Source organism: Myotis yumanensis, unplaced genomic scaffold (genome assembly GCF_028538775.1).
Source record: "Myotis yumanensis isolate MYYU_CA2020_CCGP unplaced genomic scaffold, mMyoYum1.0.hap1 SCAF_19, whole genome shotgun sequence".
NCBI classification, from domain to species: domain Eukaryota; kingdom Metazoa; phylum Chordata; class Mammalia; order Chiroptera; family Vespertilionidae; genus Myotis; species Myotis yumanensis.
The window spans coordinates 15,258,543-15,274,904 of NW_027223770.1; the positions used below are offsets into that span (position 1 = coordinate 15,258,543).

General features: G+C 55.8%; 1 protein-coding gene across 1 annotated transcript in view; it reads left to right on the top strand.

Moving 5' to 3' along the window:
* Nucleotides 1-16,362, top strand: part of DCPS (decapping enzyme, scavenger) — a 33,921-nt gene that overhangs the window by 11,899 nt on the left and 5,660 nt on the right. The window contains exons 3-4 of the mRNA XM_070399145.1: nucleotides 8,470-8,615; nucleotides 13,670-13,783. Coding sequence (XP_070255246.1) covers nucleotides 8,470-8,615; nucleotides 13,670-13,783 — 260 coding nt within the window. The remainder of the gene's footprint in view (nucleotides 1-8,469; nucleotides 8,616-13,669; nucleotides 13,784-16,362) is intronic.

A 16,362-nucleotide genomic window follows, 5' to 3' on the forward strand; every position in this document is an offset into this window, starting at 1 on the left:
TAACAAGGCACAGTGCGTGCATAGTGTGGGCTACTATGCAGATAACCCATAAAGGATTATCCCACTTGTGCCTAAAAAGAAAAAAAAGACTTTCATAAAGCTACTAGAGGCCCGGTGCACGAAATTTGTGCAGGGGGTGGGGCAGGGTGTGTGTCCCTCAGCCCAGCCTGCACCCTCTCCAATCTGGGACCCCTTGAGGGATGTCTGACTGCCCGTTTAGGCCTGATCCCACTGGGATTGGGCCCTCTCACAATCCAAGACTGCTGGCACCCAACCTCTCGCCTGCCTGCCTGATTGCCCCTAACCGCTTCTGCCTGCCAGCCTGATTACCCCCTAACCGCTCTCCTGCCAGCCTGATCGATGCCTAACTGCTCCCCTGCCAGTCCGATTGCCCCTAACTGCCCTCTCCTGCAGGCCTGGTTGCCCCCAACTGCCCTCCCCTGCTGGCCATCTTGTGTCCACATGGGGGTGGCCATCTTGTGTGTTGGAGTGATGGTCAATTTGCATATTACCTCTTTTTTAGATAGGGTGGATATATTTATGGAAACTCATTAAAGAAAAGATTAGAATAACGAACACCCAACTATTATATGTCTTTATGTCAATGACTAGAATTATTTGAGAATATATTCATGTGACATGTGGATAGATAGGTATTTTTTAGAATGTTAACCTCAGAAAACAAACAAAGAAGCAGATCAAACTATTAGCCTAGATTAGGGCCCCTGGCTGCTTCCTTCCTTCACAGCCTGAATGATCCTCATTGCTCAGGGCCTGTCAGTTTATCGTCAAGTACTACATACTCCCAAGACACGTGGACCCCAGAGCCTAGTGATTTCTGCCTCCCTCCCTACGGAGACACACCTGCAATATGCTAATGAAGAGCACTTAGCCCTGGTGGGGTGCACACGAGCTGGCGGGTTGGCGTGTGTGCAGGTGACTGCTCCACACCTGGAAACGGGGTGGCCTCCTGTGATGGGCGGGACTTGGTGACGGCGGGGTGGGAGGTGGAAGGGTTGTGTCTGTGAGGGCCACATTGTAGACAACGCTGTCGAGCAGGCATTGAGCATGAGCTGAGCTTTGGCAATGGGCCGGGAAAGGGGAGAGCCCACAGGAGTCTTTCCTTACCGCTTCGGTTTCATCAGTTGATGGCCCATAAGTGGCAGGTTTCTGTCGGCTTTCCTCCCTGGTGCTTCAGAGCTCCTGATGCCAGTGCCAGGGCTCCCTCTGGACGTGGAAGGACAGTGGGACAAGAACAAGCAGAAGTCCCACAGTGGAGAGGTTCCCACCCCTTAGAAGAGCTCTTCACTCAGCTGGGCTCTGCCGCTGGCTGGCTGACTGGCTGACCCCCCCCTCTCCTTTCCCTGCCGCGTGGGCTCAGAGCCCTAAGTGCCGCCTCCTCTGTGCCCCGAGAGCAGAGGCCTCTGTTCACCTCTCCGTTTGGACTCCATGAGGCCAGGAGAAGCCATTGCATTCAGAGCCTATTTAGAAGTGAATAAATCCCGAGTTGCTGCGTTGTGCCTCCACTACAAACCTTGCGTTCTCCCTCCCTCTCTGCCCCCACCCCCTCTCACCCTTCTCTCTCTCAGATGGGGCAAGATCCCAAGACTCTGGCAGTCTTAAGGCTCGAGTCAGCGGAAAAGTCGGCCTGCCTGGGACCAGTGGGCAGAGGCAGACTACCCGCAGGATAGCTGGAATCCATTTCACTGCTGGCTGGGATGTGGCAGCTGGTCTTGCTGTCACTCCTGGCCCATGCTCCCTAGTGAGCGCCAACCAGGATTCCCGTAGTCCTGGGCTCCTCGGTGGGGGTGTGTCCTGCCCTTTGGCCTTCTCCCTTCCCACCATACGCAGTGTGGCGGTTCCATTGAAGAGCACCACGACCGGGTGCTGTGCTCCTCAGGGTGGATTAAAGGCAGTCCCTTTAGACAGGAAGTTGAGAGAGACCACATTTTGGAATTCCTGAGTGTTCAGTCTGATAGCTCTGTAGCCTGGTCAGCTGAGCGCAGAACCATTTCTTCCGGCAGCTCTAAGGCCAGGATTGTCGGTCAGCAGCTCCGCTATCTCCTTAGAGAGCCTAGATCCTTCTGTTGAAATGAACTTGGGGGGCCCTAAGCCCACAGCCTGCCCCCCGGAGCATTTCCTCTTCCTAAAGGACCACCCCCACCCCAGCCAGCTCTGGGGCTGCGTGCAGTTATCACATATGCTGGTGGGCCGTCAGGCCCTGTCCTACCCTCCTCCCACTGCTGGGCCTCAGTGTTGGGGAGGGGAAGGAGCCTTCAGACCCACGTCTTGCTGAAATCAGCATCTGCCTCCTGCCTCTGAGAGCATCTCTGCTTTCCTGGAGACAGGTAATTAGCGGTTTGAGGTTTGCTGTGGAGTGGTGGAAGCTTCCAGTAGAATCCGACCACACCCTATTCTCAGGCCTTGAGTTCCCCCAGCGTCCCTGCAGTGGGGGTCTAGGAATACTCCGCCCTGGCCTTCGACTGGAGCATCGTCTCCTCTCCAGCCTCTGGCTTGTCCTCTCTGGTCACAGAGGTCAGGGCGAGGAGCGGGTGGCCTAGCGAGGGGGGAGCCCCAGGAGGAGGAGGGTTAGGCAGCTCCGAGACCCTCCAGCGGCCTCCCCGCCAGCCCTGCTGCATTCTGGATGGCGTGCCTTGCGGGTCTGAGTCATCCCACCTGTCACCTGGGGGCTCTGCTCGGCTCGGTGGAGGGGGTGCGGGTGGGCTCCACACTCGGATCGTGCTTTGCTGTTGCCTCTGCCCTGCTTTCCTGAGCCTGCACATCTGGGTCAAATAAGTTGAAACTGGCTCACGATGGTGAAGGGAGAGCAAAGCCACAGACAGAGCCATGGAAATGACCTCATCGTGTGGAAGCCATCAGCGAGCGCTGGAAAGCAGTCGTGTTTGAACATGTGTATGGGAAGGAGAGCAGACTGTCTGTGGTTTGCATTTTCATGTTTCATGTGCAGCAGCATTTTCCTGGGGATTTGGCTAAGCCAGCTTTGGCAGCGAGCGAGGGAGGCAGCTGCTCTTTTCTCTACATAGCCTTGCCTCCCTCCTCTGAAAGCAGTTGTGCTTTGGTGTTCCGGCGAGGGGGAGGGGCTGGTTTTACACTGGAGAAGCCTTTTGGGAGACCCTCGATGGTCATACCAGTCTGCTCAGCTGAGCTGCAGAGAAAGGAGCCTGTGTGTGCAGGCCCCTTGTTATCGGAGATGCATTATGTGACCATTCCCCCTGCCCAGACATCCCTGTGGATGAAGAGCTGCACCCCAAACCCCGCAGAGGCTGCCACACCACCACCAGGCCCCTCTTCTGGAGACGAACCCTTCCCCCGCCCCCCAGGCCTTCTTTCTCACCATCCAGCACTGTCATATGCGTGGGGCGGGGGGGAGGGGGGCAAGGGGGGACGGGGGTACCACACACAAGTTCCAACAGCATTGTTCCCTGTTGTGAGCAGGGCTGTCTTTAGCCCTCTGTGTGCCCACTAGAGCCTGTTCCAGCCCATTGTCTGGCAGCTGTGCCCCCATGACACCGCTCCTCAGACAGCCCTCCCGAGATGAGGGAGCGTCCTCTGCTTCGCTGCACTTCTCAGGAGGCTGGCAGCGAGCGCTGGGCATCGCTGCTGCTGCTGGCCTCTGGCTCTCGTGCTCCCAGACCTCCCAGTGTGCAGCCCCAGTCCCTCTGGCACCTCATTACGCCTTTGGTTTTGCCGACTGGTGTACGTGTCTCGAAGGGGTTGGGACTCATTGTGTCTCTCCTGTCTGAGAGGCTGCTGCTCGGAGAACATGGCTGCGGGGTGGTGTCTTAGGAAAGGGCCTGAAGGAGGGTGGCCCTGTGGCATCGGGAAAGCGATGTTGCATAGAGGAGCCGTCTGCTTGGGTTCAAATCTCAGCTCTACCACTGTGACCTTGGGCTTATTTTCTATTTTTAGTATATTTGTTTTAGAAAATATAACAAATGCTGCTCAAGGCCCTGGCCGGGAAGCCCAGTTAATTAGAGCATCATCCTGATACACCAGAGTTACAGGTTTGATCTCTGGTCAGGGCACATAGAAGTATCAACCAATGAATGCATAAATAAGTGAAACAACAACTTGATGCCCCTCCCTTCATACACCCTCTCACCTCTCTCTACCTCTCTCTCCTCCCCTTCCTCTCTCTTTCTAAAATCAATTTTAAAAATTAGATGTTGAAGGTTGAGATGACCCCATACCCTCCTCCTCCACATACAGAGCTGTCAGCCAATCCTTTATGCCTCTGTCTGTGGAACTGGAAGAGTGGCCTGTGCTGAACCTGACCAGCCCAAGAGGAAGGATTCAAATTACTGGAGGTTCTGTCACCTAAACAACCGAATGACTGGTCGACTGGTTGCTATGACGCACACTGACCACTAGGGGGCAGATGCTCAATGCAGGAGCTGGGGTTCCTCCCACTGGTGGCCGGCCAACCTCCTGCGCCCTCCCCACCCCCCCATCAGCCCCAATTGCCGGCCAGGCCGAGGGACCCCACCCGTGCACGAATTTGTGCACTGGGCCTCTAGTCCTAAAATAAAGCTCCAGGTGAACTCATCTATGTCCATCAGCTCATCAACTCTTTTTTTTCTTTTTAATTTCAGAGAGAGGAAGGGAGAGACAGAAACTTCAGTGATGAGAATCATTGATTGGCCACACACTGGGGATTGAGCCTGCAACCCGGGCATGGGCCCAGACCAGGAATAGAACTGTGACCTCCTGGTTCATAGGTCAACGCTCAACCACTGAGCCACGCCAGCCAGGCTGCCTTTCCTAACTGACACTTAGGAAGAGTTGTACAGCTGCTTGTTTGTGGAATGTCCCTGGATCCGGGTTTGCTGATATTTCCTCACGATTGGATTCAGACTGTGTTCTTGGCAGAACAGCACGGCACGTCCCTCATGAGGCACGAGGTGTCAGTTTTCCCTTAGGAGCGCTGTTAACTTTGATCACTTGGTATTTTCCCTTTGTAATTAGTAGTAATCCGTGGGGAGATATTTTGAGGCTGTGCATGGGTATCCTGCTCTCAGGGTATTTATTCCCACCCAGTGGTTTGACATTTATTGGGCATTTATTGATCCAGCACATGAGGGCCCGGGCTTCCGGTGGGGGTCTTGCCAAACTCCTTGGGAAGTTCAGTTACAGTCAACACCTTGATTGGCACTTAGGTAAACAGCAGAGTTCGCCATTGGAAAACTTACATTGATTCTTATCAGAGGTTTTATTCCATTTGGGACAAAAATGCTCTTCCTGGGTTTAAAGTCTGAAAAGGCCAGTTTCATTTACTCATTTGGTCAGTAAGTATTTGTTGAGTGCTTACTGTGGCCAGTGCTATCCCAGGTGCTGGGGATAAAATGATAAAAAATGGAAAGTTAGACAAAATGAAATTTTTGTCTCCTGGAAGGTACATTATAATGGGCAATCAGACAGTCTGCCTCTCTTATCAGGTGGGGATGAGTGAGGGAGACAGTGATGAGCTAAGGGTACTGCTCCAGCCAGGGCTGTGCAAGCCCTCTCACCCCTGGGCAGAGACCCCGGTGATGAGGCCTAGGAATGCGCACACGCTTGATGTGATTTGTTGGAAGTGGAAGGAGCTCAGTTTGGCTGGAGCAGAGATCAGGGATGGGGGTACATGAGTTTGGGAGAGGTCCTGGCACGATGATGGAGGGTCGTGTTGACCATGATAGGGAGCCAGTAGACAGTCCAGGTCTGAGGGGGTCAGGCCCTCAGGAGGATACGCACTCAGCCAGCCCCACCCCACCATGTGCTTGGCATAGCACTATGGACGCCTCCCTGAGCTGTTGGCCAGCATGTGAGGGCCAGGCTTCCGGTGGTCTGTGTGAGGCCGGCCCCCCGGTGACTGGCTCCCAGGGCCTTGATACACGGTGGGTTTCTGCATCCAGGGAAGGAAGGACAGCAGGAGGCTAGCGGGGGCTGGCCCCCTGAGGTGCCTGTTTCCCCAGCACCCTGGGTGGCGGGGCGGTCTTTGACAAGCCTTGGCAGACAGGGGCATGCTCAGGGGCCCAGCACTTTCTGATCTGGAGCAGCCAGGGAGCCCCAGACTGTGAGCACAGGCTGCGTGCCCATTGCCAAGAGGCTAGGCTGTTCTCCAACATCAGTTCTGCCTTTGTCTCCGTCCACCTCCCCCACGCAGAGGGAGCACCATGCCTCGTGGTTTTCCCCCCAGGCCCAGCCGAGTAAACTGGAATAACTACGAACCCAAGAGAGAGGGCTGGCACTGGGGCCCATTTCTGTTGGGGGAGAGGCACTCTCTGACATCTCCTGCTCATTTAGTCTCACAACAGCCCAAGGTTACTCAGCTACCAAGTGCAGTCAGGATTTGAACCCAGGCCAATGGCTGCCGGAATCTGTTTTCTCCCAGAGCCCACTGCCAGGGCCCCGCGGTGCCATCCCACCTATTTCAGACAGTCCCTGCCTCTTTAGCTCTTGGCGTGCTGACCTCTGGCCATGACCCTGGGCTGGTAGAGCGGTGGGAGTGAGAAGCACTGAACAGCCTTTGCTGCCGCCTCCCTCCAGGGTCCAGTGCAAATTCCCAGGACCCAGGGTGGTATTCACTGAGCTCCCAGCGGTCCAGACGGCACATGCTGTTTAGTGTGAGCAACGCTGTGGGGCAGGTTTTATGAGCACCTTTAACAGGTGAGGGAACGGAGACTGGGAGGTTAAGTAACACACCCAGCCAGTGCCATGGCCAGCTCGGGTCCCGTGTGTCTGCCTTACTTCTCCAGCGTCGAGCTGACGCAATAGGGGCCTTTGATCCTCACCAGAGATCATGTGCTTGGTGTAGTGCTGCGGACACCCCCCTGGGCTGTTGGAAGACAGTAGTAGGCTTTCAGCAGGTTTCAGACAATATAGGCTACAGCACTGACTGTAGGGAGGGAAGGCCAGGTTCCAGCTTGCTCTGCCACACCTCCCAGTGTGACGGGGGGTTCGTCTGGGATCCCATCAGGCTTCCACTCCCCTGTGAGAAGGGAGTCAGAATCACCACCGTCCTCGGACCAAGTGTGAGGGGAAGCTGGGTCCTAGGTGTGCAGGCGAGTGAGAGTTTGCTGGAGTGTTCAGTGCGCCTGCAGGGCTGCTCCACTCTGCGTCCTTGGACGGGCACCTCTGAACCTAGAGTAAGGGTCAGGGAGGCCGCTGGCCTTTTGAGAAATAGCCCACGGAAGTTAAACCCCGTTATCCTTTCCTGCCCCTAACATCTTTGTTGAAGCGCCATATACAGGGGTGGGCGAAGGTAGGTTTACAGCTGTTTGTATGGAAAAAGACAAATAATACAAATAAGTAACAATAATTCATAAATAATATAAGAATCCACTATACACCTACTTTTGCCCACCCCTGTGTAAATGTTAGAGTAGTGACAACAGTGGTAGCAGACGTTATTAGAGATAAAGGGACTTCACCCAAACCAGGTGATCCTGGACCAGGACCCTAGGCTAGAGTCTGTTCAGGAAAACGACACCTTCCTTCCGGGGGAAACCGTGGTTCTCAGCGGTGGCAGTTCTATGTGGGGACATTGGGCAGCGCCTGGAGACATGCTTGGTCGTCACGGCGGAGAGAGTTTTCGTTTGACTAGCTAACCACCCTGCAGCGCACAGAGAGCCACAGAGAATCAGAGGGGCCAGAATGGTGGTGGCATCCAGGTCGAGAAACCAGGATTAAAGACAGCCAGCATGCCCTGGCCGGCGGGCTCCGCTGGTGGGAGCGTCGCCCTGTGCACTGGAAGGTCGAGGATTTATTCCCAGTCAGGGCACATATGGGAGGTAGCCATTCACTATAACTCTCTCATATCTCTCTCTCTCTCTATCTCTCTCTCTTTCTTCCTTCTTCCCTCTCTCCCTCTGTCCCTCTCCCTCCCCTCTCTAAAAAAAGAAAATAAATAAAGTAGCCAGAGTAAATATTGACCGTGTGTCAGACATTGTTCTAAGTGCTTCACTGGTATTAACTTGCTTAATCATCCCAATCCGAGGACATAGGAGCTATTGTTCTCAGGTGGCAGATGGGGACGTAGGGGCATGGGAGAGGCTAAGTAACCGGACTGGCATCCGGGTCCCCAGGAAGGAGCAGGACAGCCGGGACTTGAATTCTGTCAGCTTCTGGGCCCGAGCCTTTGATCACTGTGCTGTCCCGTACTGCTGGGCGTTAAGAGGACTGCTTGGCTTTAAACCAGATTTTCAGCTTTGGGTCCAGAAACCCACAGACCTAGGAATTGGTACGTGAACAGAGGGGAAGGCTGAGGAGTAGGTGGTGAGTTTCCCAGATTCTAAGTGTGGCCCAGCTTATGAATTTAGTGGCACAAGGCCCCTGTGGGAGTGGATCACAGGTGACTAGGACCTCAGAGGCGGCAGAAGTCGTCTCCTTGCTGTGGTGGGGACCAGAGTGTGGCACAGCTGTGCAGAGTGGGCCTAACTGTGCAATCCGGGCTGTGTTGTGTCATTGCAGATGTAAAGACAACCGTGGTTTACCCAGCCACAGAGAAGCACCTGCAGAAGTACCTGCGCCAGGACCTCCACCTGGTTCGAGAGACAGGAGGTGATTACAAGAACGTCACCTTACCCCACCTGGAGTCCCAGAGCCTCAGCATCCAGGTGACTTGGACTGGCCCAGGGGTCAGACATGGAGTGCTGTCCCAGGGGCTAGTGCATCTTTCTCAGGCATTTGCCGAGGTCTTACCAGGAGCCAGCGCTGGTCCACAGCACAGGCTGTGGGCTCCCTGCCTCCCTGAGCTTACGTCCTCGCGCAAGAGACAGCATGCAGGGATGTAAATGACCACAGGAGGTGCACAGTCACCACTGCTGTGGAGACGAGTCAGCAGGAAAGTGGCATAGGCCCGGCCGGTGTGGCTCAGTGATTGAGCGTTGACCTATGAACCAGGAGGTCAGGGTTTGATTCCCGGTCGGGGCACATGCCCGGGTTTCTGGCTCGATTCCCAGTAGCGGGCGTTGAGGAGGCAGGTGGTCAATGATTCTCATTATTGATGTTTCTCTCTCTCCCTTTCCCTTCCTCTCTAAAATCAATAAAAATATATTTGCCCCAAAATAAATAAAGTCTTGAAAAAAAAAAAAAAAGAAGTGGCATAAAAAGTCCTACAGTGAGGTGGCCACTGTTTTCCGGAGGATAGTCATTGATAGGAGAATGGAGCCTGGTCCTGGCATGCCCCTCAGGCTCCCTGGGGGTCCCAGCCTAGTCCATTGGAGAATGCAGTCTGAGTGGCTGCGCCCGCCCCAGGTATCCGTGAATGGGCAAAGACCGATGCCTCATTGGACCCACCCCAGTCCAGACTTTTATTCCTGGTTTTGAGCAAACCAGCCTCCAAAAGCCAAATCTCAGAGTAAAGAACTTCCCCGTGGCCAGTTCTCCCTCGTGTTCATTCCGCAGAGGGCAGACCCGCTGTCCCTGGGCGCTTCGTGCAGGCCTTTCACCCTGGGGCTGGCGGCGTTTCTGAGTGTCTTAGGCGACTGGACCAGATGCAAGGCCATTTAGCTGAGAGATCCCGATTTCTCCTTGGCGTGGACCCAACGCCAACCGGCACGTCTGCCTGGAATTGGCCCCGAGTGAATGCTCTGCGTTAAGTATGACGGATGGGTTGTTTTCCTGCTCACTCACTGCCTGTCTCCATGTCTTCATCACTCACCCTTGTTCTCTCGGAGCATGTCTCACCCATTCTCCAAGGTTCAGGTTACAGAGCTGGAGGGTGTTCCAATATGGGAAACTCACAGCCATTTCTCCCAGGGCCAGAGACGTGGTGTCCTGGCTGTAGGGGCAGTGCAGGGGGATGTACGCAGGAGGAGGACAGAGAAGAGGGTCGGCAGCCCGGGCGGGAGGCCCTGTGTGCCCACAGCCTTCTCCCAGCCTGGCTGTCAGCCACGGTTCCCTGTGCCGTGTTTGTACCAGGTTCCTCGGGCTCACGCTGGCTTGACGTTTTAATTTTAAGTCCCAGCACTTGCTCTGCCTTCTAAGTGGAAAAGAGATGCTCTATCTTCCTGGGTAGCTTCTGCTGTCAGGATCCTAGAGGGATCTCCTGGGATATATGTTCTATGTGCTGGTTGCACACCCCTGGGATTCAAGAGAGGAAACCCTTAATATAGTCGTGTGAGTCATATGTACCTTCTTATGCACCATTATTCAGATCCTTTTGGAGAATAACACAACAAAATTCCACTGCTCCACCGACTTCTGTTTGACACGAGCATTTGTGTATTGTTTCTTTGCTGTTTCTAGCAAGTTCACCAGCACTAAGCTCAACTGGTGACAGTCATCGTATTTATTGAGCATCTGCCCTGTGCCAGGCCCTGTGCTTGGCTCGGGAGGGTCACCAAGGTGAACACTACAAGGCCCCTGTGTCTGATGAGAAGAGGGACATGTGGTCTGACAATATGATGACCAGCACTTCAGTGGTTTATATGTGAGGTGCAGTGGTGACACAGGGGGAGTGGTCAGCTCAGACAGTGGGGGCTTCACAGAGGGACCCTCCAGCTGGGTCCTAGGGGACAACACAAGAAGGCCAGCAGGGGCCGGGGGAGGCACTCTGTCCAGGAGTTCCCACACCTTGCTCATCATCAGGGCGGCCTGGTGAGATTTTTAAAAAATACAGAACCTAGACCATATCTGCTGAACCAGAACGTTCAGGGCGTGGAGCTGGGAAATCTGTGTTTTAAAAGATCTCTGTTTCTGCTGCTCATCAGGTTTGAGAACGCTTGCCATAGCCAGGGAGGGTCCCCTGAGCAGTTTAATCACGGGTGAGGTGAGTGTGGTGAGAGGGGGAGCAGGAGGACCAGAGTCCAGGATGGGTCTGACGAGGCCGGGGCAGCGGGGAAGGCTGCGGTAGCGACTGGAGAGGGAAGGCGTAGGAACTGGGTGATGTGGAGAACTGAGGGCAGAGCCTGGGGTGGCTCCAGGTCCCACCTGAGCGATGAGGGGACAGATAGTAGGATTGTTCACCAGGATGGGGGACGTGGACAGCAGAAAGGGTTAATGTGGACGGCAGTGTGTTCAGTCCTCACATGCTGCCCAAGCTGTTCTGAGCAACTTCCGTGCATCACCGCAAAAAGTCTTCACAACAGCCCTTCGGAGACGGGCACTCTAAGCCAGGTGGCCTGGCCCCAGCCTCACTGCTCTTAGCTGACTACCCTGTTAGGCGCCTCACATTTGGTGCCTGGAACTTCTAGTGAAAATGCCCGGGAAAAGGGCAGTGGGAGGTGTGACTCAGCGCAGGAGAGATGCTCATGCTGAAGCCGATGCTGAGTCACCGAGTCAAGGCTTCAGCATCGGCTGGGTCTGGGCTCTGCCCGGCGGGACACTCCTTCACTTCGGAAGCCCTGTTTCCTGTCGGAACATGACCCAGTCCCGGTGGAAATGAAGAGAGGTGCCATCTATCACGGGCCTGCTGCTCTTTCCAGCACAGAAAGGGCTCCAGAGTGGCAGCTGCCATTATGCACGCACAGGGGACAGTTCTGGGGAACAGGACGGGATAGTGCAGAGCTGAGATGCCTCCAGGTGCGGGCAGGTGAAGGGGGACCAGAGGAGGGGGTCAGCAGGCGCTGAGCAGAGAAGCAGGAACTTAAAGAGGAAGCAGGATGCCCCAAGGGAGGAGAGGGTCCGGACAGGGTGGCCAGTGTCACTGCTAGGCCATGCCAGATGCATTTCCGTGCCACTCATAGGCCCTTGTCGTCGGGTGGCCGTCTCCCTGCCTTGCTTTCAGAGGGTGGCTACTCCCCATGCGTAGCCCCTCGGGATGTGGGAATCCTGTTCCCTGGTTCTCCTCCCTTTCTCATCTTGGGTCCTGGCTGAGACACGTGGATTGAGGTCCCTCCTGCTCTCCCAGAGGCCTTTCCCACGCAGCCTGGTGCGTGGGCTCCGAGACCAGGCTCTGGCTTAGAATTGTGTGAACTTCCTTTCCCTGCCTTTCCCTTACCTGCAAAATGGGGTGCTCACAGCCCCACATTTCCAGGATTGCTGCGAGGACAGCCCCGGGAGGCACTGGAGCAGGGCCCGGCACGGCGTAAGACTGCGCTCCTCACTGCCCGCTTGGTGTCGCCGCTCCATCCTCGCACCCGTGTCAGTCTTGCCCGGAGGTCAGCACCATCTCTGTTCTCATCCTCCTTCCCTTTCCCCAGTCATGCTGGTCGCCTCCACCTACCAAGCTCAGTTCAAATCAGGCTGCTAAGGTGAACGTCCCGAGATTCCAGCCCTGGAGTAGGTGCCACTCTCTGCATCTCTTAGGCAGGAAAGGGGGGAGGGTCAAAGTTTCTTTCTGAGACTTGTTTCTTAATTCACAGGTTAAAAGTCAGTTCCCCAAAGGCAGAAGTTCGGTCCTCTTCACCCTCCAGACCTCTCCCAGGGAGTGGGCAGCCAGGCTCTTCTCAGGGAGTGCAGCCTTTTTTCTCTCCAGTGGGTGGCCTACTTGGTGTGGGTCCTACCGTCAGGCCCCCTCTGCTCCTAGCTCTCCATCCCAGAAAGCTGCACTTGACCTTGGCCGTGCTGACCAGGAACTGACAGCCAAGGATGCAGACTCCTGGGATGAGGTGTGCAGACCCTAAACTGCTTGTGTCTGCACTTCCGGAAGTGGGCAGAGGAGCCCTCCATGGATGTTGGTGTCAGTGCCCTGGCCCCCCGTTTCACCCCTGCGTGAGTGTGGAGGCCATGGTGACAGGCGCAGGGACAACAGTGTGAGCCCAGTGCTGCCTCTGTCTGGCTTTCCAGCAGGGTTCTCTAGGCTTTCTGGCATGGAGTTCACGGTCCTGGGAGGAAGTCTCTTTTGCAAAGAGTGCTCAGAGCTAGGGGAAGTGGAGAAACGCTGAGGTCTGTGGTCTGGGGGTTTGAGCCCTGGAGAACAGGGGCCTTACCTTAACCTGCTTGCAGGAGGCTTCTTCAGAGAGGCCATTAGGACCTTGATTGTAAACTGATGTCCTTAGGATCCACACTGCCCAAGGAAGGGCTCCCTAAGACTCAGCAGCAGCAGATCTAAGGGGTGTGGGAGGCCAGAACCCTGGGTAGACAAGAGAATCATTGATTGGCTGCCTCCTGCATGCCCCGCACTGGGGATTGAGCTCAAAACCCGGGCATGTGCCCCCACCGAGAATCGAACCGTGACCTCCTAGTTCATAGGTCAATACTCAACCACTGAGCCACATTGGCCGGGGCAGGAATGCTTTGTTACACAGGAGCCATGTCAGCAGAGATTGCTGTGGCACTAGGTGGGCAGCTACTCTGAGAATCCCAGTGGGGCGGCCGCCCTGAGGATCCCACACTTTATCTAGAACCTGCCCTGGCATGGAGCCAGCTTCCTGTGCAGAGGGAACCCCAACCTGATCATTTGCTGTGTCCCGAGTAATGTGGGAGGGGCCCGTGGAGACGCTCTCCCCTGGTTCTGTGGGCAGTGGAGGGTGGATGAGGACCGGGCCTGTGTGGCCACAGCAGAGTGTATGCACACTGTTGACCAGCAGGAGCCTAAAGAGCCAGCGCCCTCTGCACGGCCGGGGCCTTGTGGGGATGGCTGGTGACCGAGTGTCAGCAGTGGGACAGGGCAGCCTGCGGTGGATGCCCTGAGCTCAGTGGCTGTCCTTCCGGGAGGGGCCAGAGAGCTTCCTAGCCCAGCCTGGGGTGGTGACGGGATAGGAACCCTCTCTCTCTCTGCCACCAGTGGGTGTACAACATTCTCGACAAGAAGGCGGAAGCCGACCGGATTGTTTTTGAGAACCCAGATCCCGCTGACGGCTTTGTCCTCATCCCCGACCTCAAGTGGAACCAACAGCAGGTAAGAGATTTCCTGCTGGGTTCTCTGCTCTCAGTGTCCTGCTCCGGGTCAGGTCAATGACCCACCGTAATCCTACCTTAAGCCACTTCTTTCCCCCATTGGTCTCGCACTCTCTAAGCAGATTGTCCTTAACCAGCGGAGAGGTCTGAGCTCTGCACGCGAATGCATACCTGTCATACGGAGTGTTTATGCTTCAGCGGGCACTTTAACGCCCTTTCTGTCTCCTCCAGCCCCCACCCCCACTGGGTCTGTGTGTGGTTGGTGGGGAGGGGGAGGCGGGGATGAGGCGATGTTTGTATAACCACCCGGGCTGCTCCTTAACCAGCCAAGTGGCTTGGGTGGCCACTCTCACTTTCTGGAGCCCTGTGCTGGGCTGTTTGCTTTCCTTCATCTCCCTAGACATCAGCAGACCTAGGCCGGCCCTTGGTCTGAATTAGTGACAGGCAGCAGTCACGGAGAACAACCTGTGGCTTCCCCTGCACTTCCCTAGTTACCGAGGAGGTCCCGGCAGCTCCTCCTCCCTGAGCCTCTCCACCGTGTTTCCTGGTCTCCATGTGCCTGCTGCTGCTCCACCCACTAAGGAACAGGCTTCCGGGGGAGCCACCTTCTCTCTGTCCCTCCCAGTTCTCTGTAGCCTCTCTGTCTCTCCACCTTCTCTCCTCCCACCTTCACTCCCCTGCACCTGCCCACTGCAGTCACAGTGTACCATCCCCCTGGGTGGGCCTACATGCCCTGCTAAAGAACAGCAGACAGCGGCCTACAGGGAGTACGCTTCCCGCCACCGCCTGCATGGGGCCGGATGCAGCCTGCAGCAGGTCGGGCCAGGAGAAGGCCATGGAGGCCAGAGGCGGAATCACCGAGTAGGAAGTGGGGAGTAGATAGATGCCCCCCTCCTCTAACTGGACTCTGAGATTCCAGCTTGGGTTTCCGTTCTGCTTTTGGGTGGGTCCTTCTGGTTTCTGCGCTGCTCTGGCAGTCATGGGACCTGCAGAGGCATCCTCCGGGAGGGTGGGCCCTGCCCGCCTTGCCCGGGACGCCTCCCCCTTCTCTCAGCCCCGGCCTGCTCAGCCGGCTCTTGGGGCCTTTGGGTCCTTACTGGGCTCACCGGCAGTCTGCTTGGCTTTGATTGGGTGATTTCCATACCTGCCATGCCCCCTTCAATGCCAGATATGGGGGTTGGGAGCCCGTGGCTGGGCACGGGGCCAGCCTCTCTGCTCAGGCGCTTAGGCTCGTGAGCGCCAGCTGCCTTACCAGTACTGTGGGGCTTCCTGAACGTGGCTCGGGGTGGTAGGAAATGAAGGGAGTTTCCAGGAGTTGGAGAGCTAGGCAAGATGTGGGGTGCAGTAGTGAGAGAGGCGGCCCCCAACCTCCCCTCCCCTGCAGCTGAGCCCCACCTCAAGCCTCCACAGAGGAAGCCAGGACTGGCCCTGGAGATGTTGGGGGACCTGGGACAGGCCCTGGGGATGCTGGTGGCAGCTGTGGGCGATGCCCTGTGCAAACCCTGTCTGCCCCAGCAGCCCTGTGCCTGGAGGTCCTGGATTGCAGCCTGGTCACGGGAGGTGGGGGTGGGGTGGGAGGAACTCCAGACTCACAAGATCCGAGCTTGTGATTGCAGCGGGGGTAGCCTGAGGGACAGCAGGAGACCGACTTGTGGTCTCCATTCAAGAAGCCCACGGCACTGAGAAGGCAAATCGGGGTCCTCTGACCTGGTGCCGGCAGGCGTCCTGCCTCTGTTCCTTTAAGACAGAGAGGCTTCAGGAGCTGCACTGGCATCCAGCCGCAGGTCTGGACTGGTCCTCAGCGATCGAGGATGGGCAAGCTGAATGTCAGGCTTTTGCCCTGGCCCGTGGGGCTCAGTTGGGTGAGCGTCATCCTGTGCACCAAAAGGTCACTGGTTCAAGGTCATGGCAAATACCCAGATTTTGGTCTCTGGTTGGGGTGCATGTGGGAGGCAACTGAGCTTTCTCTCTCTCTCTCTTTCTCTTTCTCTCCCTTCCTCCCTCTCCCCCTCCCTCCCTCTGCCTTCCTCTCTTTAAATTTTTTTTTTAAGTCAGACTTTCCTTGATGGTAATATAGGTGCCATTGTTCTTAACCTTTGCTTAATTAGCACGGTCCTTGGTAATGCCATATGTCACTGTCTCAGATCCTTGTCCTGTGACAGAACCTGACAATTAGGCAGTGTCTCCAGCAGGGAGACGGCGGCTGGACGTCACCTCCTCCTCCCCAGGCAGGTGTGGAGGAGAGCAGCGCACCTGCGTTTTCTTCTTCTTCGGGGAGGCTTTCTGCTCACCTGGCACCTCCTGCTGCTCTTTCTCCCAGGAGGATGTCTTTACATGCAGGGTGTCCCCAAAAATGTGTACGCACTTCAAATAATTATGAAGTCAGTGTTTATTACATTACACTAAGTGTATTAAAATACATTTCATTCTCAAAATGTAAGAGGGCTCAGCTGTGTGTACATTTTGGGGGGGATACCCTGTATTTATGTAGCCCCCAGCTGATGACTCGGGATTAATTAGCAAGACTCTTCGTCCATATGTCCATATGTCCATTGTCCATCCATCCATCCGTGCCACGAA